At 39.4% G+C, this 27,635-nt stretch overlaps 1 protein-coding gene across 1 annotated transcript in view; it reads left to right on the top strand.

Annotated features, from left to right (window-relative positions):
- Positions 1 to 27,635, top strand: part of pmfbp1 (polyamine modulated factor 1 binding protein 1) — a 220,747-nt gene that overhangs the window by 111,111 nt on the left and 82,001 nt on the right. The window contains exons 4-7 of the mRNA XM_082161301.1: positions 6,519 to 6,569; positions 7,662 to 7,745; positions 9,428 to 9,574; positions 16,569 to 16,640. Coding sequence (XP_082017427.1) covers positions 6,519 to 6,569; positions 7,662 to 7,745; positions 9,428 to 9,574; positions 16,569 to 16,640 — 354 coding nt within the window. The remainder of the gene's footprint in view (positions 1 to 6,518; positions 6,570 to 7,661; positions 7,746 to 9,427; positions 9,575 to 16,568; positions 16,641 to 27,635) is intronic.

Genomic DNA, 27,635 nt, shown 5'->3' with positions numbered 1-27,635 from the left:
AATGAAACCTTACTGTAAAGTGTTACCCTCAAGGCTAATCAATTGAATTGTGTACTGAATCACATTTAAATCTCAGTAAAAACTAAATTTATTAACTACTAGTAACTACTAGCTAACAGTAGAGCTTGTTAGCATGCTAATTACTCTCCCAGTCCAGTTTCCCAGTTTCATGCAAAACATGAAAACTAGAAACCCACTGTCCAGTTCATATTCATGTAGTCCCAACACAAAAGGATTAAGTTAACTTCCATTTTACAAATTTAGGTGGACTTAACGTAATGGAATTGTGTTGAAGCTCATTTTAATTAAGTAATTTCTGTCATGACAATTCTGGGAGTGTTTCACTGTAAAAAAAAATTACATCCCCAAGTCAAAAATTTCAAGTGACCGATAACATCTAAATTTTTCAATTAGTCTGACGTATTATTATTCATTGAGCCAATGTTAACAGACTATTGCAACAAGAATTTCACTTGGGCCAATTGAAAAATTTAGATGTTATCGGTCACTTGAAATTTTTGATTTGGGAGGGTTAGAAATTTTTGCAGTGTTGGTATGGTAATGGTTATGACAATGTTGATACGTTTGGGCTTGGCAGAGTAGATCTGCTGCTGCAGAACAAGTACGGGACTTGCTACTGCCAAAACACAATACGCTGCTGTGAGCAAGTAAGACATGCTGCTGCTGTACAATATAGCATTTATGATTTAACTGTAGCAGATCTATACAGGTGGAGCTAGGGAGGATGGGGGGTTTCTGAAAGCGTGCTGCAACTGCTACAGCAAATGCTGACCAAGTATTTGAAGGTTGAGCAACAAGCTCAGCAGTGCTCTATAGTGAACGACGTGATTGCACTGCGCCATCTAGAGTTTTACAACAGAACTTTGTATTTGAGCAGGCTACAACAAGGAATTATGAGTTCCGTAAAATTCCCCCAAAAAATTCTGCAACCTGCTACAAAAAACCTTGAGCATTTTATTATGAGTCACAATATGTGCAGTCCACAATGCTAAGTATAAGTTAGATTAGAATGCAATTGGAAATATAGCTGCAAGCAGCAATTATCAGGGTCAAGCGCAAAAAGACGATAAGACATGCCAACATGGCTGGAAGTGTCAGACCAACTGCTGCTAGCAGCAATTAAAGGCATTTTAAGATGATTTAAGGCAAAATAGCTGAAAAATCATAAATACAGTCACTAATAATATGATTTGTAACAAATTAGCTCAAAGGGGAAATATTAATAATAACTATTAATTATTAATATTTGGGTCTGTTAATTAGATTAACTTGAGGTAGCTAAATTAATATTACAATCAATTAATCAGTTCCAACAAACTCTTTTGATTATTCATTTATTCTAAGAAAAGCGTATCTTTCATGGCCACCGAAAAATAATAAATTTTTAGCATGTACAGCGCTTAGAGCATGTAACAAGATCAAGATCGTAAAATGGACTTTGTTGCAAGCAGAGAATCAGAAAACCAAATACATATTGTGCACAAGTTTTATTAACTAACTCACAAACATAACTAAAACTAAACAAACATACATACATTCATACATACATACATGCATAGGTAAAATGGTGAGTGAAATGGAACCGGAAACAGGAAATGGAACTATGGAAAAGGGTCTATTTAACTATGAAAAGAACCATCAGCTTATCATTTTCAGAGCACCTCATTAAATTGATACTTGTATGGTCTGTGCAGTGGATAATTCTTGAAGTGGTTGAAAATTGAGTTCGTTGATGGGTCCGTGAGTGTCAAATGTCACTGTACAAGTTGCAGTCGTTTTCTTCTCTGCTGGGTGGAGAAGATGTGATGAACTTGCAGGGTGGTTTCGACAATGTTGTGGTTGAGAGAGAGTCCTCTCTCTCTTGAGGGAGAACATGGCTGTTGTGAGTCAACGCCTGCTGCCCTGGCCTGCTGAGGCCACGCTGGACAGCACGGCATCCTGAAGTGCCGAGAAGGCCAAGAGTTGATTGTTGCCCATTCAGTGATGGTAAGGTTGCAGTTTTCTGGATTGAAGAAAAGGCAGTTTGACTCCCTTTGGGAGCATCAAGGCATTGCAGGCGGTGTTCAACCAATAAGAAAGGGAACATTTCTGAGCTGGCTTTTTCTCTGTGGGGAGGATTTATGACGCTATCTCAAGTGTGGTTAGACCTCTGCCTTACCTTTTTTCTGTTCATTATTGCTCAGATAGATATAACAAATCCACAATGCATTCTAAGATTCTAAGGTGATGTACATCAAAGTGTGAGTCATTAAATGAGGATTAATTAGATAGGAGACATGATACAGGTGAGGTTACATTGACCGTTGGTTGGTTGTATAATAAAATACATACCATAGTATATACATAATAGTACACAAGACAGTAAATCATTCACACAGTTTCTGGGATGCATGTTCATTTATAGATCAGTTCGTCTATGATTAATGCAGAAAAGTCTGTATTAAAGATTGTTTCTGTCTTCCCATTGTCTCTCTCTCGAGCATGTGGCCACATTCTTTTAACACCCATAACACCAACTTATCTGATCGTGGTCTTGACAACTAGGACCGTCTTGCCCTGTTTGGGGGGATGGGACCACAGATCCCAGAGTGAAGTTTGAAGATTTTTTTGGTACATATACCAAATAATTGTGTCTGATTTGTCTCAGTCGTTACAGATTTAATGGTTTTTCACTTTTGACCAATAGGTGGCGCAGTTACGAAATTGATGTGGTGTGGTCAGAGTGAGGTGACAATACAAAGTTTGGTGTCAGTATGTCAAGGCATTGCAGAGATAATGCCTGAATAGTCATTTTGGCATCATGCCCAGTGTTTCCCCTATACATTTTTCCAGCAGCGGTGCTGTTACGTGCCGGAGGTTGTTACCAAGCCGCTCGCGGGGGGTCCAGGGGCATACACCCCCGGAAGATTTTTTTTTTTAATTACCCCTCAAACCATGATTTCTGGCAAGTTTTGTGGATAGAAATTTACATTTTGAGACATACAAATTTGACATACCATCAACATAAAGCATGATTATTGCAGCACGTACCTTGAACTGGTCACAAACAGGATTAGGACAGGATTATTGTTATTTGTTTTTCTTTTGTGTTAATTTTCAGCTGTAAGGTAGAAATTGATAGTGGAAAAATGAAACTCTTTCCTCCCTCACCTGCACTACTGATCTTTTTTTCTGTAACACACTTTAGCACTTAGATACATCCATCATGTAACCAGTACTTTCATTTATTTTATCCTGTAGACATTTTGAACATTAAAATCCAAATTAAACTTTTCATTAGTTTAAAAGGTGACTAGCTTGCATAGCCTATATTACTTCACTAACCTCCAGGGACGTGCAAAAAGTTCATCAGTGGCAGGGGCTCAAATGTAAGAAAGGGGCAATATGAATGAATGTGATAAAACGTTGCAGAGATACAGCCTTAAGTCTGTTTTTGCAATCGCTACGTAAAATTTGTTTGCGCCCTATTCGAGAACGGTTTGACGAATCAACTTGAATTCCTTAACTTTTTTTCGGCATGGTCTGAATATGATCTGGTTAAATTTTCGTGAAAATTGGAGCAACTGTCTAGGATGAGTTCGAAAAAGTAGGTTTATAAAAAAATTCAAAATGGCGGAAATTTTTTCATGATGACATCATGACATCATAGGCTGCCATAGACTTCCATACGGAAGAAGAAGAATAATAAGAACGCCAACGATTTCAAGAGGTGCCTACGCACTTACAGTGCTTGGCCCCTAATTATAAGAAGCAAAACGACTTTCTTTTCCGCTGACATCACTTAGGCCGCATAGGCTATTTGATCATTTTGACTAATACTGTAGGTTGGTGCAGGGATGATGTATTTTTGTAACCCAAAAGCCGTAAATTAGCATTTTAGCACTTCCGGTTCCTTCATCCCGGAGTCAATGGGATTTTTTAATGGATTTGGTTAAATGCCTGAAATAAGCTCTATGGTGAACACAAGCTCAAGATATTTTCACGTTTTATTCTATGACATAAAATACATTAGGAGTGACTTCTTGTGATTCTTTGAAAGCTTTTATTTGTCTTGAAAAAGGCGCTAACAAGTGGCTAAATGGTACTACAGTCTGTGTGGGACATTAAACGTCATCAGCCGAACGGATAGACTCATCTACTCATTAGTCCACTTTTATAGCCTTGTTGTGTTTATAATCGCACTCTTGCAAACTATTACAGTATATCTCGAACTTTCAGTGAAAACGTGTTTAAACAAAGACTGAAAGAGTTGTCGGAAACCTAGTGATGGTGACGTTGAAGCCATGCGATTGTGGTGTAGTTATTTAGTTCTTGTGGTGTAAACTTTAGCTTTTGACTTCTTGTATTTACGCTTCAAAAATGTACGCACAATGAAAATCATAAGCTTTAGGGCTTTTGTCGAGGGAACCAGTGTGATGCAAACTTATTGGTCCTACAAAAATACATCATCCCTGCACCACTCTATAGTCAAATTGCTGTTTAGCAAACTCGCATTTGGTCTGGCTCCATTTTGGTATAGAAAGCCAACTTTTCACACACCACACAAGACGTAGATCACATTATGGAAGTAAAATGGGTTTGAATGGCTTGAATGGTAATGAGTTACGGTTAAGAATTAGTCTGGCATTGCAGTGGCTTTTCAGACATGGTAGTTCAGGACATATTACATCCCTTGCATACAGAAAACGATAAACGTGTTGCAGATGAAAAATAAAAATAGCTGATTTTCCCTCGTCAGTGTGTTCGCTTATGTGGCTGTTTTGTTTGTGCTATTAATATGAATGAAGTCTTCCTGACTTGTTTTTCTCCTTTCGCCTCTCATGCTTTCATTTTGTGAAGCTGTTTTTCTCTGTCTGTCGTCCTGCTCGCACCCTCCCTCCCCTCTTCCATCTCTGGTGGCAGGGGGGAACTTACAATGCATTTCACGTCCAAGAGGAAGTGTGTTGCTATGGTGGTTGCTAGGGATTTAGTCTGGAGTGACGCAAAAAGTCCGAATATTTAAGGTGTCCTTCTAACACAGGGATGTTTGAAGCCGCTCGGAATGAGCAATCACCTCTGAGGGTTGCATTTTCTCGCCTCTCTCTTTCATTATCATGTCTGCCTCTCTGGAAATATCACCATTGATTTTCAAAAACACACCGACGGAAAAACTCAGAGAGACAACAAGCTATGCAAAAGAGCATGGCTTTCTAGTAAATACCTGAACATCACTATTGTACACTATCTCTGTATGAATCCGTGGTAGGAGTAAACGTCATTTTGATGATGTAATCAGAATGTCGCTATTAAAAACGAATCCACAACATAATGCAGCATCACAAGGCAGCATTTTCCCGGCAATGAGAAAAGCAGGCTCCTAATGTTCTTTCCTCACCTTCCTAATGGAGTGTTTCTCTGGTGCAGATTGTGTGCTTTAAGGATGTTCTTGGCCATGGGTAGTGAGGAAATAATTGATTGTGTTGAAGTGGAGTTGGCCGAGGCCACACTTGTCAGGATTGAGCAGGATTGTAGACAATCAGTGTTAACTAACTGTTCTCCAGAGACATTATTGAGGAAAGGGTCAATACGAGCGTGTCGTCTTCATCTCCTCTCACCAGCACTTGTGAACTCTTCTGCCTTCTTTCTTGTAAAACTTTCTTATGAATTTTCTGCTTTCACAACAAAGCATATCTCATAAAAGACATGTCTTCAATTACACACTCTCTGGGAGAATAGATGTTTTTCCCTGTCTTATTGAGTTCATTCTCTTTCGTCTCTGTATCGTTGGACGTGTTTATAGTACATCTCTTTAGTGTTATTCTAATCAACTCTATCTCTGATGTTTCTCCTAAAACTCCTTTGGAGAAAAAAAAAAGAGAAAAGAAACAAATGTTGTTGATATACAGTAGGAACATAGAGCTGTAAAATGATTGTGGGTTGCAGCTGAGGTTGGTTGCAAAATGAATTGAAATGCCTGACTTTGCAATTTTGGTATTTTAATATATAATGTTTACACGTGTTATATTATGTATGTGTATGTAATGTATATTATATATTATATAATGTATATATTATAATGTAAGAGATAAAAAAATACATGTGCCAAGTTGTAGAAAATCTATTTGAAAATTTATAAAATTGTATTATTTAAAAATAAAAACTTAATGACTCTAAAAATCTCATGTGGTGTAACCATCAAGTTAAAAGTACTAGAATCCATGTTTACATTATTATTGTTTTAAGTTTTAAACTATATTTTCAAGGTAGATTTTACAATCATCATGAATTAATTCTTTTTTAAGGGATTTGCATCACATGACTTTTACAACATGAACTAACCTTACCTTCTCATAAAACTGTCAAACTATCTAATCTTTTTATGACCTGTCCTGTTTAATGATTGTCTCAATTTACTTTCCATTTATTCCCTGTCTAGCAGAAACAATTGAGCTAATGTAGAGACATTAATGGTCATTTTTCTTTCATAGTCTCATCGGATGCATTGTCTTCCTCTTTAGGCTTCCACTGATCTCACAGCCCTCAGAGGAACACAGCTGTTGAAGACTGAGGTATGGCCACAATTCACACTGTTAGACACAGTTTTTGACACTCAATGCCCTTAATTTTCTGTCCTTAGACCTTTTATTAGCAGTGCAGAAATTTACTTTATAGATGTGAGTATGACAGACACCTAAAATCCAAAATTTAAAAGAAGTTTGTGAACCTACAGGAATAGTTCACCCCAAAATTAAACATTTTCCTCACCCTCATGTCGTATTGTATGACTTTCTTTCTTCAGTGAAACACAAAATGTCCTTTTTTTGTCCATACAACCAAATTGATAAGGACCCCACTGACATTGAACCAATCTTCAAAATACCTTTCTTTATGTTATGCAGAAGAAAGAACATCATGCAGTTTTGGAACAACACGAGGGTGAGTAAATGTTGACAGAATTTCCATTTTTGGGTGAACTATCCCTTAAAGTCTCTACAGCCAATTGAAAAGACTCTACTTCTATCCCTTACAACCTTGGTTTCACTCATCTCATATTAATGGTGTGTACCCTCAAGCACATCCATAAGCAATGCTAAAGTCTGCGATCTGGTAGGTAACCTATGATGCACACTCAGGGTTATATCTTCCCAAGAACCCTGATGTCTGCAAAACATGGGACCATTTCCCCAGCAGTCTTGCAGACACATCTGACTGTGTAATGTATTGACAGGTGTGTGACCTACATTAAGTGTATACATTTTACATGCACATCTGTTTAGGGAAGGGGGTAGTTTAGGAGGAAGATCAATAGAGGGTTAAATGACCTGGCCCTCTTCGAGACCACAGGCCCAGTGAGAGCTAGAGGGAGTAGCCCTTCGAAATTCTCCCCCTCCTCTTTTTCCCTACTGCTTCTTCAGCCATCACACATACTCAGCTTAGTTAGCCTGGGAAAGAGCCCCAAACCCGATCAATAACTTTGGTCTTGTCTGCCTAATTGCTCATTGGTTGACATTGGCACCCGACTATATGTAAGTGCATGTTCCTGGAGTGATTCACTCTTCCCTTCCCTCTCTCTCCACCTCCCTCTCTTTACTCTCAAAAACCCCTCACGCCCTCCATTCCTTCCTCACCGCCACGTTTGGGATGTGAAACCCGAACCGCAGTTGTCACTTCGGGACGCGAACATCCAAAGACTCCGGCAAGACCTGCTCCTCTCTCATCAGGCCCGTGACGCCCAAAGCGTTCAGGTAAATAAGCTCCGCTAATGACCATTAGGCAGATAAGACTCTCGCGTGCGCCTGTTATGCAGATCCGCGACAGGAAATTACCTTTTTTCTTCTTCTTCTTCTTCTTCTTTCTGCTCCCACACCCCCCTGCGTCGATGATTACCATCCCTTCAAGTCTTAAGTGTGGAGTGTTTGCATAGCGCTCTGATTATTCTTACAGCATCCTGCATGAATAAACAAATGCATGACGGCGCATACCACGCCACCGCCAATGCGTATGGCTACATGTTCTTTGTGTATGAAATATCATTAGGGTTTGTTTCAGCGGGACGGGATGATAACGTCTGAAATACGTGTTGATTACGGCAGAGCTATTTGCATTTCATTTACCGTTGAGAGCTAAAGCGGTATTGCCCCTCTCTCTGGATTCAAATGCGATATTGATCAGTCAGTCTTGGGAGCTGAAAATAAAACAATGATGTTGGTCCTGAGCGTCACATGCATTTCAACCTTTGTTTTTTACATATAAACAAACAATTATGGTTACTATTCGAATGTATGATCCATTTTCCAACCCTCCATTTGCCACAAGAAGCGTTTTGCTATTCCTTTCAGCTTTTTTCCAGTTGTAGTGTGCTAATGTCATGATTTAAATGAAGTATTGATCAGTTTAGGAGGGGAGAATGGAGAGAGAGCGCAATTGTAAGGCAAAGAAAGAGCAGGGTTATCGGCTTGCATCACACACCGAAAAGCAGAGCAAAAGGATGAGCTGGGTTTTTAGGATTAAAGGGAAACGATTCTCATTCTTCCCTCATCGTTTTAGTCTACAATCTGGCAGGAATTCGAGCTTTCGCTATGCCAACAGACGGATGAGAAGACGAGGCAAGGTTTGAAGTGCTTGTCACCAGACCACAATCAATGGGTAAAGCGAGGGGCGACCGTTTGATTTAGGTGACTTAGGCGAATTTGTGGATTACTCTTGGGCCTCTAATGAGTGCGGCTGATTAATTGATCGTTGCGGGGAGTCCCTGGGCCCCCATTTTGGATATGTGGCTGTCATCGTGCGACAACTTGAAATGCAGATGAGGATGCTTGATCATGTCGGACTGGACCGGAACAAGGGGTTTGCCAAACCTCCTCCTTTCTCCTTTTCTTGACTCCCATCTTCCCCGCCTCTCCGTTCTCTTTCGCAGGTGACCATATTGTGCTAATTACAATAATAATTATTTATTTTTGATGTGACGTGGTGGGCCTTGCTGTAATGATTTGAAAAATAACACCATTAATGAATACTTTTTGTTGCAAAAAGTGGGTAATGGATTGACGTGTCGCAAACTGCTTGTGTATGTAACCGTAAATTGAAAAGATTTGTCTACAGAAGTGTTGCTTGTTCTCTTGCTCTTTCTTTCAAACAAAGAGCTGCGATTTCACATTTGTTTAAGAAGCATTGATTTTTGTTTCTGCATTCAGTGCAGGGCTGTCCTAGCCTGTCTAGAGTGTCTGGGTGTATGTGAAGGGTAGAACCGCTTAAGGTTGCTCAATGTTTGGGATGCGATGGGGGCCAGATGGACACCAGTTCCTCTTTGCCGGAGCTCTAGTCATGGCGGGTTCTGCGAAACGGGCAGGCGAGCAGAGAAGGAGACTCTTTGTAGTGGATTGATTTTCTCTTCCTCTGCGCCCTGCCCTCTATTGTGGTTGGATAGCTGGACGTCCAAGAGCAGAGGCTGTGGGATCTGCAGAGAGAGCTGCAAGAAAGCCAGCAGGAGCTCCAGAGGGGACACGACCGCAACCAGCAGCTTCACGGGCAGCTACAAAATGCCAGGAAGAAAGATCAGGAGCTACGAGCTCAGGTAAAAGCTTCACGGCCAGGCCCAGGCTGCTCAGGCCTTTTCTCTCTCTCTCTCTCTCTCTCTCTCTCTCTCTCTCTCTCTCTCTCTCTCTCGCTCTCTCAATCTCCATGCTTTTGTTTTGGGCTCTTCTTTGTGAGATACTTTGATCTCAGACCACTGCATTTGCAGTAATTTGTGTATTTTTCTCTTCTTCTAAGAAGGATGATTTCACATAAGAAGAATAGCTGTAATTATAACAAATTGGCTTGTGCTGTTACACACAAAGTTTACCAATAGCAAATGTTCAGTCAGGGATGATTTTGAAAAGGCTTTGAGAGAAAAAAAAAACTCACGAATGAAATGATCCCAATCCAAGCTACCATAATGAACTGAAAGCTTCTGTTTTTTCATACATTACAAGTGGTACTTGCTGTAATGACAGCGGCTTTTGAGTTGCAGTTGTTACTTTGATATGAGGACGATTGTTTTGACTTGCACATGATGGTAAAATGCTTAATATGCAGTTTTTTGGGTCTGAAATCTGTTGTTTTTATGTATCAAGTAAACTCTTTGTTTGCCTAAGTAACTCTGCTAAACTTGTTATATTCCATGTTTGCTGTAGACCGTGCAGTACATGTGTTGAACAGCTGGCAGCTGGACTGAAGTGAGAGTTCTTTGAGACAGGTGTTTGTCCCTCCCCTGTTGAGGTGAGGAGGGTCTCAGAATTTTTTCTTGCCAGATGCCAGGGAATATGATCCCTGAGATCCCAAAAATGCAGATAGATACTTAAAACATGACACAAAACCGAGCTCAGGAGACTAAGTAATGTTTCTTTTATGTATCAACTTTTATCTAAGATATTTCTCAAATGAGTCAGTTGTATTTATATGTGTGTGTGATCTTGATATGAGAATACAGGTTGAAGTTAGATTTTTGCAGACTTTGGAATCTTTGTAAATCTGAACACAGTGTGAGACATTTTAGAGATCTCTTCTGAATATTGTGATTTTTCTTTCTTTTAGGTTGTAAAATGTAATACTGTACATGCATAATTTAAATGCATCGAACAGTTTGTGATATTAGACATGTTGCTACAAGCTAGTGTTTGCTGCAGTGAGACTCTCAGCCCTCCCCTCCTGGATCGGACTGCTGACCAATCAGAGCTCAGGCCAGTGCTGTCCGTCACCAGTGGCTGTGTCACCTGTCGCTAGGCGTCATGGCAGACTTGTTAGGGGAGCTCTACACTGATTGCTGAGAGAACAACCTCACACTCACAGTGCCCTTGTTTACTAACACTCTCACATTTAAGTTCACAGGCTTTTTTTACGCTCCAGACGCAGCTTGTTTGTTATCATGTGAGGCACCTTTATTATCTCTATGTTCACAGCTTCAAACTATTTGAAATGAGATTCATTACTTTGTGAGACTGAATTACATGTGTAATATTTTCTGTTCCAAAGACTTGAGCAAGAATAGAAGTACCACAAGGTGCACTAAGTATTTTGTTTTTTTCTTCATGATTCAATGATATGATATTATTATACTGGCACCAATTGGTGTGGATCACGGTTTTGGTTACCAATGCCATTTTAAATATCGTATTCACAGGCATGTGACTGATTCAGTTACTCTGCAATAAATGAGCTGGGGAGAACTATCTGGATGTTTAGTTCCGTATCGGTTGATCCTGAGAAATTTGACCAACAAAGTCAAGTTGTTTGCATTACTGGATATTACTGTCGTTCGCTTAACATTTCTACCGTAAAAAGTGTTTAGCTACTTACATCTTACTCTTTCACTGTTAAATGTGAAGTGTCACACTGGAATTCATGTCCAGTATCTGTGAAGAGTAAATTATTATAGGTGGATTTGCCCTGCTCTTTGTCAGGAGTGGTTATGGCCTTGGTTTGCAATGTGGTCATGTGCGTTTTTGTCCACTTTAGAATGTGGTTGAAGTAAACCAATCTCAAAACATTTAGAACCCTATTTATATTTAGCATTATACCTTTTCAAAGTGAGATCACCTGAACAGGATGTTAATATCAGCTCTAAATAAAGCCAGAGGACGTAATGCTCTGATCATGCTATCCACTCTATGTAGAATAAAACAGCTATTCTAGGCCACTTGCCTTCAAGTGCACATGATCTGTCAAAAGTATTTATTGCTTTAGTAAAATTGCATACTATATGAGAGCTATATGAAGTGTGTCTGCTCTCTTGTAGCTCTCAGAGGTGAAAGGGAATCTGGTGAAGGTGCAGGTGGAGAATGAAGTACCATTGTTGATGTCAAATATTCACAAAAAATTTAGCATTTATCATAATGTCATATTTTATTGGAGCTTTATTGACATGTAAGCTCAGCCACCAATTTTGTAGAATTTGGTCTGTCATCATAATTCAAGAATTTAGGAGCTATGTCTGCATGATTAGAAAATAAGTGCTTGAAATGTTATAAAGAGGACCGCATAATGAACTTGAAGGCCACCTTGCTTTATAGGTTTCAAGCTGTTTCTTTCATTTAGTTTGTTATCATGAGAATGGTGCAAAAAAAATAATAATTTGAAAATATAACCCTGTGCCACAGTAAATACTTTGATAGTAGGTGCAACTTACATATATCATTCCTTTCATATAGTCCGAGATCTTTCTAGCTTGTTTGTGCAGCGGTGAGCTTGTGCTCTCTCTCCCTAATTAACCTGTATGGCCGTGGATCTGAGCTCTAGCAGATGTCTCTCTCTAGGGGGCTGGGTTTTATATTGGAGTTATACATAGCCATGGCTGAGGGGCTGCTGAGAAAAGGTCAGGCCTTAGTGAGCGAGTCTGATTATAGCTGGGAAATAAGTGTTCCACGGGGCTGATTGCAAGGAGGTCACCTCCACCAAGGGTCAGATTGAATGAGTGTGTCTGTATGTGCCCTTGGAAAGAAGATTCTATTGCATTATGTTTCTCATGTCTGGCGCCGCCCTGTAGGTGGACAGAATCTCTGTGGAGCTTAGTTTGGTCCGGTCCATGGTGTTGGAAAAGTGCAAAGAGGCCCAAGAAGCTAGGAAGAAATGTCACGAACTTGAGAATGAGCTGTCCATTGTTCGAGCCCAGCTGAGCCGGTGCCTCACACAGACAGCATTTTACGTTCAAACCGGAGTCAGACAATGATGGAGAGAATCAAGAAGAAGTGACAACATGTAGAAGCAACAGGACATTTCTGAATGGTTAGTTGATGAATTTATGTAGCTGATGTTGAGTTAACTATCTTCTAGTCATTGATTAGCATATTCTGTCATGATAATCTATAAATCACGTTCCCGGGGGCAGGGTTTATGTAAATTGTAGGGTTAGTGATGTCACTAACCCGTGAAGAACCTCATTGTAGTCCCTACCAGCCGTTTGTTGTAGTCCTTAAAAAGCGATTTCTGTAAAAGAAAATATCTCCCTTTGCTTTGAACTTTGAGTGTCGTAACTTTGCAGATGTTTATGCGTAAACAGCAACATTACACACTAACTAAATTTAAAAAAGTTAAATCATAATCAACCACCCCTTTTCCTTGAAGTACTTCAAGAACTCAAACTAAACAAACTGAAAAAAATTTATTTAAAAAAAATCTAATTTAAAATATTAATATAATAAAATAATACTGGTACCATGATGCAGTGATGCTATCAGCTGGTGATACCATAGTCCTGAATGATAAATATTTATAAACCATAGTATACACATGGTATTCCAGGGTACTTCAGTGAATACCATAGGATATGTCCAAGCAACCATGGAAATACTGTAATACCTTTCTTACAGTTTCTGTCATTCATATACCATCTGCTGCTTGCTCATAGGCTCTCACCTCTCTGTAATGTCACATGGTCTGGGAGTCATTACTGCGGTTAAAGGGATAGTTCACTTTGAAATTAAATTTTGGTATGTTTTAGCTTACCTCAAGGGCATCCAAGATGTAGGTGTCTTTTTTTCCGCAGTAGTTTCAATTTTGATATTTTTAGGTCAAACCGTTATTGTCTGTCAGTCATATAATGCAGGTCGATGGTCACTGTCTCAAAGAGCATGCACAGAGTCCAAATTAAAAAAATTCCCCATCGTCCAAATTAAACAATTCCCCATCGTAAGTACACATTGATGGCCTAAGACACGAAACGAGCGGTTTGTGTGAGAAAACGAACAGTATTTATATCGTTTTTACCTCTTGAACACAGCCACGTCCAAGTGATCTGAGGGCGCGGTTTCGTTCCAATGAACTTCAGTAGCCAAGGCGACATCTAGTGTATATATCTATGCACCAGTCTGCGCACACGTCACATGACCAGGAAGCGCGCGCGCCCTCAGATCACTTGGACGTGGCTGTGTTCAAGAGGTAAAAACTATATAAATACTGTTAATTTTCTCACACAAACCGCTCGTTTCGTGTCTTAGGCCATCAAAATTGAAACTACTGCGGAAAAAAAGACACCTACATCTTGGATGCCCTTGAGGTAAGCTAAAACATACCAAAATTTTATTTCAAAGTAAACTATCCCTTTAATGCTATTCTGTTTATCCAGTTGACCTCTACTCGTTTTACTGAGTTTTCTCAAGCAATTCTGCAGACTTTAGATTTTGTAAATAGTTTTTTTATTCAATTTTTTTCTGAACACACTTTCTACTGACAGATGTTTAAGATAGAGAAACTTGTTAAAGAAAAAACTAAAAATATCAGCAGACAGGGGAGAGTTGTTACGCTTACCAGTGTACTGTCTTTTATGTTCTTGCAGATGTTAGAATTTTATTTTATTTTATTCATGCTAATGTGAAATAACCCTAAGTCACGGCATCAATGTAACCCCTCTGGTTCTACTCGCCCCACTCTGAGCGGGATTTGAACATACGTTTCCGGCATGAGAGGCGGGCGCGTTAACATGGAAGATAAAAAAACACAGTCTCTAGTCGCTAGCATGCCTCTTGAGGCCAAGGGAGTGAGGTTTACCTGCACGGCTCTTCCTAGCTGACCTCCGTTACACTAATTTGACAATAAAATGAGTAGAACTTCGTCTATTGTTGTCCTACACTTGCATAGCACTTGCATATTGTTGTCCTACTGTTAGTTTAACTGCTTCTATTGTTCTCATTTGTAAGTCGCTTTGGATAAAAGCGTCTGCTAAATGAATAAATGTAAATGTAGAAAAAAGTTTGGTATATTAATATTTACTGGCCAGTAGTTAAAATATAAATTTGTTTTTAAATTTGTGTTCTTTATTTTGTTCAGAATTGCCTTTTATTTAGATTTTTTCCAGAAGGGCTGAATTTTGTATTAAATGGAATAGTGCATGGCAGAAAGCTTTTGATCTCCTTGTCAGGATATCAGTGAGAGTTCATATGCGCTTATTCTCTGTGACTATTATCTTTTGTTCATGATCTGGAGCCTTAATCAAATTTCCTCTATTGAGAAGTATAGTATTTTTCAGCATTTTCCTGCTAAGAATCAGACCTAAAATGTATACACATGGACATCATTGTTTCCTTAAAGGCATAACTCACCCTAAAATGAAACTGTGTTCATTATTTCTCATGACGTCCCAAACTTAATTTCTTATGTGGAACATAAAATGAAGATTTTTTTTAACAATCATACCGTGACTTTAGATTACCAAGCTCGAAAAATGTCTAAAAGGCACCATAAAAGTACCATAAAGTGGTCCATAAGTCCTTTACTCTATATTCCTCTAAAGCCATAGAATAGCATGATGTGAGGGACAGATCAAAATTCCTAGTCATCGTAAATTCCCCATCATCATACTCAAATCTCATACTTATATGACATATAAGTGTCTGTTTACACCTGGTCACCAGGAGTAAATGCCCTCTGAAATGCTTTCGAGATGGATTTAAATGTATTTGGGGGTTGAAGGCACATATGTAAATTTTACTCATCCCAAAATGTAAAAAAAAAAAAAAAAAAAGCATGTGAGAGCATTATTGGAGATGCTATATGACATGTTATAGCGAGATATGACAGGTCTAGTGCAACACGCATAGCCGCAGATTCAATTCAATTCACATTTATTTCTATAGTGCTTTTCTCAATACATATCGTGAACTCTGTTAAATTTGCATATAGAGCGGGAGTTGAAGATTGGATTTATATTTGTTTTTGCAGAGACATCTATGTGGCCAAGTGTAAATGGAACTGTTTTAACAAATCACATAGCTCTCCGATCAGTAAAAACACATGAAGTGACCAGGTGTAAACAGGCCATAAGTCACATGGACTACTTTACGGAGAGTTTTGTCCTTTTTTGGAAAGAAAGAAATAGAGTTTAGAAATACATTATGGTGAGTACATAAGAGAAATTGGTTACACTTTATTTTAAGGTGTCCTTGTTATTAACAACCAGTAATTAATATAGGGTTAGGATTAGGGTTTGATGCAATTAATTATGCATCATTTTCTGTTATTAGCAAGTACATGTAACTTGTAACAAAGACACTGTTAAATAAAATGTTACCAAAAATAAAAAAATGTGGGTGATCTATCCCTTTTAAAATCATTATTTCTCCAATGCACAGATGGACAGTTTGCTGTTTGAAAGAACTTCACATCTGAGACTTCCACACTCTGAACGGCCATGATTTTCACATAGAAATGAAGCTGCGTTTGTGATTGAAACTGTGGCCACATTATTACTCACCGGTGGCTCTGTGAGTGTGTACGTGTCGGTCTTGTGTGTTTTAATGACGCATACATCCTTTATCTGCAGACTGCACTTAATCCCAGCACTGCTGGCTCAGGAACAGATTACTGACAGCAGATGTGATGAGAGCAGAGCAGGGAACCTGACACACCACACACACACACACACACACCTCCGCTTCTCATTATGACTGAACAGTGCAGCCATTTTCTCACTGCTTTTGTTTGTTCTGAGCTACCATCTTTGCTCTGGTTATTGTCTCCTTCTCAAAACATATCTGTGTTTGATGGTAAACATTTGTGATGTGAATTTCATGATCTTTGTGCATGTGTGTTCACAGGCTGAGCAGATACAGTGGCTGGAGGAGAAAGTGTCCAGGCTGAAATCTCAGCATAGTTCAGTCTGTCAGCAGGTAACTGTCTTTTACTACCCCACACTTTCTTAACCCTTTCCCCGCCATTGACTGACATTTCCGGCTTTCCTTGTTTCCACTGTTATACAGTAGGGAGCTCTTTTATGCATCTTCTGAAAGAGTACAGAATCTCCTGATCAAAACACAGGTGAAGAAGCAGCAGAAACAAGCGATAGCATATGTAAGCATATGCATATGTAAAATAACGCGATCATCCACATTAAACAGCATATAAATCAAAACTGCTTAATGTTACTGAATTATAGAACTGTGGTTTATAGGAAGGTACAGGACTGTGCAAGCATTAGGGGTGTTGATGGACTCGATCTACTCAATCTAAGTTTTGATCATTGGTATGAATCCGATCCAGATGTAGTCACGATTTTCTCAGTTTTTTTGCTAAAAAAAGAATGCATGAAGCTAGAAAAAAACTTTTTTTTTTTCGCTTTTTTTTTTAAGCAGAGGGTCTTTTCTTTCCTTTGATATATTGCATGTTCAGATAACAAAATATTCTGGGGGCCATGAAACTAAAAAAAAAACTAAAAAAAAAACATTTAGTCCTAGTCAGTTTTTGGCAACTAAAGATACCGAACCTAAAGGCATAGATATATGTTCACAACCTGATTAGACTGCTTTTATTATATATATTTTGCGACGGAACTTACCGAACATCCAAAACAATGCTGTGTGCTGGGCTAAATGAGCTTGTTGTATGTGCGTAGCCTACATATGATGATATTTTCACCATATGAGAACTCGTGAAGAGCTTATAAAATGTGTAAAAGAGTCAAAGCAGCGGCAGGAATCCCTCTGTCACAAACACAAACCAAGATCTACTGTGAACCTGTACTGAACTGTGTTGGGCAGCATCGTGACTATAACAAGAAAAAAACAGGTATGCTTGAGCATTCTGTCCTTGTCCTTGTCCGTGTGGTGTTCATATTCCATCCGAATCGCACCAGAGTTCGTTTGGAAGCAGACAGAGACCCATCTTTCCAGTGGTCTTGGTCCGCTTGTTTGGTGTGCACCAGGGTTCAGATGGCAGCGTTCACACTTATTCAAATGAACCGCACTAACAGAGCAATCGCACCAGAGTTTGTTTTAATCTAACCAAACATGCCAAGTGTGAAAACACCCTTACAGATTATGTTTTCCAGTATGACTTAGTGAAGTGTCTGGGACAGTGCACATTCTTGTGGTGCCAATAGCCATCAGCAAAGTTATGACATCCATTGCTGCGTCCCAATTCACAAACTATCCATTAAACATTGAGTATTTAATAATCAAGTTTACACTTTATTTTGATGGAACTTTGCAACTACATGTCTACTAACTCTCATTAGAGTAGTAGTAGACTGTTAGGTGTAAGGTTTAAGGTTAGTAGTTACTATGTACTTGTACTTACAAAGTTACTTATAGTCAGTAGAATGTCTATTGGGGGAACATCAAAATACATTTTTAGCAGATTTTGAGCTAACTAGTCTACTAATACTCTAATGAGAGTAAGTTGACATGTAGTTGGAAAGTTACTTATAGTTAGTAGATTGTCTAAAGTGGACATCAAAATAAAGTGTTACCATAATTGATAATATTTATTTCAGCTGCAAGATATAAAGATGTGTTTGGCCATTACCTTTTAGATATGCAACTTTTTGATGCATCATGCAAAAACATGAGGAGAGTTCTTCACATGAAAGATCTTCGACTGGATACAGGGCCCTAAAGCGCCCTAAAGCGCACGGCGCAAGTGCACTTAGGGCATGTTCGAATCCACTTTTGCTAGTTTAACGACGGGAAAAATGGTTGGCGCACGCAGCGCATGGTCTAAAAGGGTTCCCTATTCTCTTAATGAGGAATGGGTGTGTTTTGGGCGTGACATGCAATAAATCACGACATAGTGGATTGCTATTTACATGGAGGAATTTGCAAGCGGAAAGACTGAGCGCTTCTCTAGCGAGGAAAAGGATCTGCTCGTGCACGAGGTTAAAGCGCGCCAGCAGACCATCTAAGCAAGGGACAAAGTGGACCCGCCTAATATAGACCTTATGTAGCCCCGCCCCTTTTTAGCGCTGCGCTCGTTGTCTTTTGTCTTCCGGTCTGTATTTTCACAGCAATCTTGAGTATTTATGACTGAACAGCTCGATTAAAATCTTCGCAGGACGTAAAAATGATAACTGCGTCAGGCTGAAACTAGCAAAAAACACTTGCGTCGCGCCTGGCGCTGCATTGCACCGTGTGTATTATAGGGCCCACAATAATGATGTGGTAGTATGTTGTAAAACAGACCTACGCTTCTCCTACACAGTCAAAGGTATGTAGTTTTTACATAGTTTATGTAGGCGAATTGGGATGCAGCACAATTAGAGACTAAAAGTTCTATGTTCCAAATGTGGCAGATCGCATACTTCAGGGTGAAAGCATTGCCAGAATTGAACCTGCATGTCCCACATGAGCACGATAGCACTAACTGCTAAACCATGGTTCAAACTGCCTTGCGACCCCCTCCGAATTCTGTTTCTTTCTTCTTATTCTTCTCTCTATTCTTTGCGTCTCGCTGGTTGTGTCTCGTAACCCTCCGTCCTCTTGGGGAAGCTGTAGGGACGGCTGGCCGCTTGAGCCCTCGTGGAGGTTAATGGTGACTCTGGCTCCAGGTGGGAGTAATCAGCTGTGTGCAGTCCAGCATCTGTAGGCAGCTGTGCGAGCGGGGGTCACCATCCCGAAACCCCTCCTTCCTCCGGCGGAGGAGTGTTAGGGCCCGGAGAGTGCCGAATGATTGCTAATAAAACATTTGATTGAGAGGAGAGCGGAGTGCCAACCATAAACAGGCTGGATTCTGCCCTTTAATTTCAGCATCTCCAGAGAATTGCTTTTGCTGTGCCGCAGAGTGAGGCTTACACACAAACAGTTAGTTGTCTAGCCTAGAACCCAAGATCTAATTTTGTGTGTGTGTGTGTGTGCATGTGCACGTTCGGATGTTTGTCTATTTTGTGTTCCTGGGGACAAAAACTAAGGGCTTTTCATTTTAAATTCTCACTGCTGTAGATGCTGCCTCGACGCTGATAAGAAAGAAAAAAACAATCATTTCATACTGCTGAGAAAATTGGCCGTAGTGCAGCTTAGATGGCAACAGCCTTGCGCAGAACACGCAGGATTCTAATTTGCTTTTTCTGTCAGGTTGAATTGTGTTTTTGAGGTGTGTGTGCGTGCATTTACGTGACTGCATCCAGACGGCTACAGTATATTAATGTAACGTATGATTTACTAAATGCCTTTTTGCTGCACTTCCAGTATATAATCACAACGATCCCCTGTAACGTTCACAACAACACCGAATTTCAGTGCATTTCTGCATAAAACACACGCTTGTGTGTGTGTGTGTGTGTTGGGCTTAGATGAAAGGTTAAGGCAGGAGCATATATCAGACACTAGCGTGCAGTAATAAAGGGCCGGCTATAGAGCTGCTTCTCTCCTTCTGGGAACTGTGCGCATTTTTATAACCTCACTGACAGCAAGATAAAGTGCTCGTCCAATTAGAAAAATATTTGGGTGCATACCTTCCTGCAAGAGTCCCTGGATTATTTTTTTTTATTATTATTATTCTCAAAACCCATTTTATCTGGTATTTTTGTTTTTCTAAGGGTTACAGTTGCAGACATTGCAATGCCTGCACTTTACAGCCTCATGCACGCTCCCTGATTAATTCTTAACCCCTTGTCCGTATTCTTTCCTCCTCCTTTTAAGAATAGATGTATTTTGGGGGGCTTTTCTTACAGAGTGCATTAAAATTAAATTCTCTCTTGTTGTTGTGAAAGAGGCGCACGTTAAAAATAATTGGATGAGGGAGAGAACAAAGGGCTGCGCGGCTGCATGGCCCAGCGAGGCGTTAATGCCGTTCCCGCCGCATTGTTCGGCTGTCTGCAACCATCTCCCCAGCCAGACACTCAGCGCTGCTCAAGTCACTTTTAATGTCTGATAATCAAGGTGAATTTTCAAAAAGCTGCCATTTTCAAATGATGGTGTATATATTATGTGGAGATGGGGTTTTTGAGGCAGGGGAGGGGGCCGGTGGTGGATGAGGGCCATGCACAGTGAAAGAGAGACACCTACTGTTTGCGGGCAGAACTGCCGGGACGCTGTGCAGGGGGTTTGACGGTTGCATGACAGATGTGTGATTGGCTTGCGTGTGAGCCCTGTAGCTTACGCGGTTGCAACGGTGGACAGCTTCGCACTCTGAGAATCACAGTTTCTTTATCAACTATACTATTCATGGTACAGCACAGTGAAAGATAGCCAGACTCTATGAAAATGAATCAAACTACTGGGTGACCATGTTGTGCTTTTCAAAGTAAGAGGAAACTGAAATTGTTAGCCTTAATTAATACGTTATTTGATGCATTAGCAATCATTAAACTAGGCATAAATATACTATTTGCATAAATATGCAACTTGTTAAAAATGTATTGGTATATGCATACATTGACATTATTTTCTATTTATACATTTATTACAAAAAAAATGGTAACACTTTACAACAAGGTTCATTAGTTAACATTAGTTAACTACATTAGTTAGCATGAACTAATAATGAACTGCCCTTATACAGCATTTATTAATCTTTGTTCGTGTTAATTTCAACATTTACTAATACTTAAAAAAAAAATCTTGTTAACATTATGCACTGTGAACTAACATGAACAAACAATGAACAGCTTTATTTTTTTTTACTAACATTAACAAAGATGAACCATACAGTAACAAATGTATTGCTCATAGTTGGTTAACACATTAACTAATGTTTACTTGTGAACCTTATTGTAAAGTGTTACCAAAAAATTGTTCATTGCTAGTTCATACTTAATGAATTAACTAATGTTAACTAGTGTTTAATTCAGCTCACAAACTTAGCTAATGTTTTGTGCTTCTAAATGGTTTGTATTTTCTCTTTTTTTGGCCACTGAGACGCACCGGGATGAAAGCGCAGGAATTCTTGTTGAATTTTTTCATGAATTTACCTTTTCATTTGGGCAGTATGGAGACAGCCATTCGCTACTCTACCTGAACCTGTCTCGCGTTTTTTCCACACATACAGCTTGAGTGAGGCATTTTCATTTTTGCGAATGGGACAAATTCTGGGACACGACAGTGTGAAAGCATATTTGCTGAAGACATAATGATTGAAAAGTAGTTTGACCAATAGCATCAGGCATTGTACCTAATCGACCAATTGTGGTTAGCGAGAAGGCGGGATCTACAAAGAACAGTAAAATCAATACAAAATATGTGTACATAGAATGAATGAGAATTCTAGAGGCACGTCAATATCTAAACAAACCCAAATCGCGGACATTTTAAACAATCTAGGTCCGAAAAAGAAGTCACGTCTGGTTGCTCTAATAAAACCAATGCTATTTTTTTATGCACATCTATAGTCCCTCTATTAACTATTACCATAGTAAAGTCAAATTTGTTACCGTAGTGTGTAGCAACCAAGCTCAGTCTCACTAAACATCCTTTTTTTTTTCTTTCTGCAGTGCTTCTGCATTCTCATTTTTCACCCCAGCATGCACCACACCGAACATTGCGATACATTATGGAGGTGAATGTATGCAGCACGTAGAATGTAATAAGTGTGTATTTATTTCCTCCAGACTGATATACTCTCTCCTGGCTTGGAGGAGGGAGAGGAGAACAACCATCTGCATTGGAGTCTGGAGAAATGAGCTTGATGTATCGGATCATACTGTTATTTTTTTATTTATTTTTTTGCCCAGTACGATCCTTTTTATGACTACATTGTGACTGTTTTTGTCAGTTTTTGGCTTGCTTGTGTATGTGTACACCCCGTATCAAGCAAAGCAAAGTCTCTGCGGTGCAGGACTAAAGGGACTAAATGCAAAAATGGGATGGAAGCCTGAAATTGCCGCTGAGCTTTGTGAGGGCTGTGACGCGACAGGGACCAAATGCATTATCCTCTCCATAAGGCCTCGACCAATGATAAAGATGGAGAAAAAATACTTTTTTGTGTCCTTAGAAGAAAATGTGTGAGTAAAAAGCCTTTGGTCCGGTGCGTCTGTTTTTGTCATTGATTATGAGTGCGGTGGGGTTTGTTTTAAGATACCTGTCTTCAGTGGACTGACTTAATGCACCGGCAGAGAGGGGGAATGTGAACGAGGAGGACAGGAGCCTGTGTCTTTACTTCTCTTTCATGAAGAGGCCGCTGCGGACGTGTCTTGCTTCCTGAGAAGGATCCTTTCCTCTTTGCGCGTTTATGGCAGCGAACGAGGACGAAAGTATCTTTGAGGCACACAAACATTCATAAACATAGAGGGAGGGCTCATAAATGGGTCGGGTTGTCAAGGGTATTTGTGGTTTCAGTACTGGAGGATGTGACTCTGACCTGTTGATCGACTGTGCTGCTCAGAATCATCAAAAACGGGAAGTTGGCGCTCATGTCATGCACTAACCAGACGCAACAGGATAGGTTTCCAACTGCAAGTTTGTCCATAGCCAATCAGAACAGATTTAGGACCAGATTTACTAACAGCTTGCTCCAACGCTAATCCTCTATTGGCGTTTAAAAACTACTGTCAGGATTTACTAAAGACACGCAGTGGAAAAATTAGCGCTGAAAAGGTATGGACAGGGTTATTTTTGCGGCTGACCTTATTGCATATTCAGTTGTGGGAGTTTCCCGTTCACACGCAAAATTTATGGGAGGAGAGTTTTTACATGAATCACGCAACACGATTTACTAAGGTTTGCGCTAGTCAGTTTACTGGTATTTGCTACACTTTTTACCGCCCAAAAAAGCATGTCTTAAACCAGACGCTAATTTGCGCTGCTCTTGGTAGATTTCATTGGTCATTATGAAAATGATCCGACTGCCTCTGTTCATTAATGTGCGCATCGTCAGTAGATGACGCACAGAACTTTCCACTCTCATCGGTGCTTTTAAGGGATTGCGCTTTCACGCTAATTTGCCCTATTTAGTAAATATGGCCCTTAGTGTTTAATATTCAGATGTGGAGAAGGATTGTGGACCAATTCGATTTCACAATGGGCGGAGCTACCTAGCGGGATTCTGCATACATTTAAATCAAGCGACTGACATAACAAAACAGCTTTTATTGATTGTTACCAGTGTTATTTTAGTATCATTGAGGTACTCTTATAGTTGTTATTAATACTTTGAATTAGTTTTTATTTTTGTATCTTACATTTTCATTACATTACATTTTAGTTTTGTCATTTTTGTCATTATGAGTTTTTGTTTGAAATATTTCTGTTTAGTTTTTATATAGTTTTTGTTTCAGTTTCAAGCAGTGTCTGAATTCTCCCCAATACCCTTAAATAGGGCTCTATTTGAGGGGACAGCCATTTGTAGCGGTGTCCGAAACCATACTGGACGTTATTGAGTGCTCTCTTTTAATCCCACAATGCACTGCGTGAATGAGTGTACAACTGTTGTATGCTCGGCAGCTAGAGAATACCCATAATGCACAGTGAGGGTTGTGGCGAATTAATTAGAAGATGGCGCCCACAGCTGAATCATTCATAGATCCATTTTCCAAACCGCTGGTCCAATGTGGCTACATTGTAATATGTAAGGGATAATGTAGAGCGAGGCGGTTGTTATAGCGAATACAACCCCGACAGGCTGATCAGGACCCCGACGCGAAGCGGAGTCTTGAATCAGCCTGAAGGGGTTGTATTCGCTATAACAACCGCCTCGCTCTACATTATCCCCCTTATTACATGGCTACCTACCAAAAAGGAGTTTATTGATTTAAAAACGATTTTATTGCTTCCGCTAAAGAAAATAGTCCGTTCAGTCTCTACAGTTAGAAACCTGTGTTCATAGCAACGCTCTGTTTTTCATGGCAACAGTGTGTTATACTTAGCAACGGTCTGTTATCAAGAAATAACACACCGCATTCTACATTAGAATTCAACCAAGCCATGTGATAAACAGGTATAAATTCCTATTTAATCGGTTATTAAATTGATTAATTAAGATTTATACATAGTTGCCATGACAGAGTTATTGGAGTGACCAGTTTGCTAAGTTTCAAATAATTATTAAACAGCAAGCACAAACTATGCAAAAGCTGCAGCCCTTCCGGCGCACTCAGTGTCCAAATTCACTTACTCATTTTCATTCATGGGGACAATTTCGGACACAGCCTTAATTTTAGTTATTTTAGTACATCAAGTTAAACCAAATGAAAATGAGCAATATTTGGCATCTAGATGAAAAAAGGTTTTAGTTTTAGTTTTCCATTATAATTTGATTATGTCATTATGAAAGCAGTTTTAATAAATAAAGGCAACTCAAGCAAGCAAATAAAATCTAAACAAAGACAAATAACCAAGAACTCAAGACAGAAACACAGTGCAATCAGAGCCCGTCTACGGAGAGCCTGTCCACTCCCTATTAAGCCCTATTGTACCGAATTTTGGTTGTAGTACCACCAGAGTTCCACTGGGGGCGCTTGCCATGAGTGCAAAATGAATGGGAGTCAATGGGGCTAGACGGCTAAATTTGTCTCTTTCACCCGATTGCCGTTGAGAAATCTCAGATGTGATTGTAGATTTTGCAAGTTCAACATGGGTTTTAGGTCGAAAGTTGAATGAACGAGTACTTATGTCGTTTTGATTTCTTACAGGTTGAGTTGTTGTTGCCCATAACACGCTAGCATTCTGCTAATGACGTCAGCATTCTGACGTCACTGACATTTTGAAAGACTTTTTTAAAGCAAATAAGTGACTCTAAAAAATCTAACACCCAGCAATGTGTAATTTCTTTGCATCTCCTTTCGAATACAACATTCAAATTACTAGACAAAAAATTATATCCTGAGAAAAGTGGATTTTGAGGGGTATACCGCCATTGACCTCCATTCATTCTGCACTCGTCCTGTGAGCGCCCTCATATGGAATCAGAGTGGAACTGCAACCAGTTCAAAAGCCGGAAGTGTAGTGAGAGTGAAACTTCTCGCCATATTAGACATTCTCTGGTGCAATATATACAGAGCAAACGAGCAATCAAACAAGACACAGGTGAAGAACATAAACAGTAACCATCGAAAAAATCACAGAAACTGAACACATGCAAAACAAGAAGATACAAACTAAAAGTCCATGAAAACCAAAATATAACAAGCATACATTTTTATTATAGTTGAATGTCTGATCAAATTAGCCAAATGCTGCTTTTTAACTGCGCCACGATAATGGACTATCATTACCAAACATAATTGCAAAAATTATAATTGTTTTCAAATACTCCCTCCATATGTCATTGGTTTAGCCAATGTTGCTGTGTTGGACTGCTAATGTGCAAGCGTTAGGATATGATCTCATTAGCGAAATTTCAGCGAAATATAACATGCAATAAAATTTCTATTGTCAATAGTATGAAGCACTTTAAAACCAAGCAGCTTTCTGTTGATCAGCCCGGTGAACATGAGCAATATCTGCTTGGGGAACTTTTTGCCCTTATGCAAAACTCCCGATTCCTATCGGAATGACTGGATTTCGCCGGTGAAAATTCCCTGAGCAATGGTAAATGTGACCACACCTTTAGGGTTAAAACACATTTGACCTGCCAGTTATCGGTTGAAAAGTCAGAGTTCTGTGATTCAGCATGTATATATTATATATCTATATATGTATATATATATCGTTTTTTTATTCATGCAATTATTTTGGTAGTATCTTTTTGTAAAACTAAAAATATGTTTCTTTGCAGAATGCAGAGGAAATTTTTTCCCATCCCCCTTTTTTCTTTCTCATTCCTCTTCTCCACTCTCCTCTTTGTATCCTTAAAATATTCCGCACATCTCGCTGCAGTTCCGCATGACAGACACCCCTAATATAATCTGTGTGTCTGAATTCTAATTTATACCGTCAGGATAAAATAAATAGTCTGCAGTTAATTATAGGGAGCCAGCGCCTGCCTTTGCCCGGGTGATTTATGAAGTGCGTGCAGGCATTCTCCAACGCATTTTTCTTAATTTATTTTTAATCTGTCTTTCTATTAATTCTACAGCAAACGTCTTAATGATGTGCGAGGTGTGCATTAATTAGAGCAGGGGATAGGGAGAGGAGCTGGGGGTGGGGGTGGGGTTCAGGGGGGTCTGGACCTATAGGACCAAAGACACACACACACTACTAGCCCCCAAAAGCTCTCCCTTCCCCTCTCTCTCTCTCTCTCTCTCTCTCTCTCTCTCTCTCTCTCTCTCTCTCTCTCTCTCTCTCTCTCTCTCTCTCTCTCTCTCTCTCTTCACATGTATGTATTTGCTTTGTTCCAGCTGCTGTAGGTTATGAGGCTCAGTGTAAAGTGTTGTAGTATCCACAATGCCAATTCAAAAAATGGTGGTACTATGGTACAGTGATAGTATCAGATGGTAGTGGGAACTTTGATATATGTCCTTTTATTACCATATTTATACCAATGCATTACATAGTAGTATAAGATGGTGCATAACATGGTGCAATGGTATGTGACAGGCTAATATATCAGCTGAAATGTGGTAATTTTGAGATTATTGGCATTGACAAATAACTGTCAACGTGGCAATTAAAAGAAGATTTTTTTTTAAAACTTTTTTAGTGAATACTGAATATACCTGCATCACTATTACATGATAACCCAACAAATAATTTAATATTTGCATAAAACACCACAAAAAGTGAGTGATTTTCTTTAAATAAACTTTGTGTTCTGTCATACACAAAACCTCAAATTCTATTTCTAATCAACTATTTTTAAAGATGTTGATGTAGACATGCCATTTTCTCGTGCTCATGTTGATCTTTTAAATGTGTGCAGATGTGTCCCCTCTAAAGTAAATGGGATACAAGTGTATTGCGCTGTTCCAAAACTTGCCATGCTTCTTTTGAGTCTCCCATGCACTTTGTGTACAATGTGTGGCGTTGCTGCCTATTCAGACCATTCCACATCAGTCACTTATGAAGTTCCATTTGAATTAG

Source organism: Leuciscus leuciscus, assembly GCF_965113295.1.
Source record: "Leuciscus leuciscus genome assembly, chromosome: 2".
In the NCBI taxonomy this organism is placed as follows: domain Eukaryota; kingdom Metazoa; phylum Chordata; class Actinopteri; order Cypriniformes; family Leuciscidae; genus Leuciscus; species Leuciscus leuciscus.
This window is presented reverse-complemented; position numbering and strand designations above follow the sequence as displayed.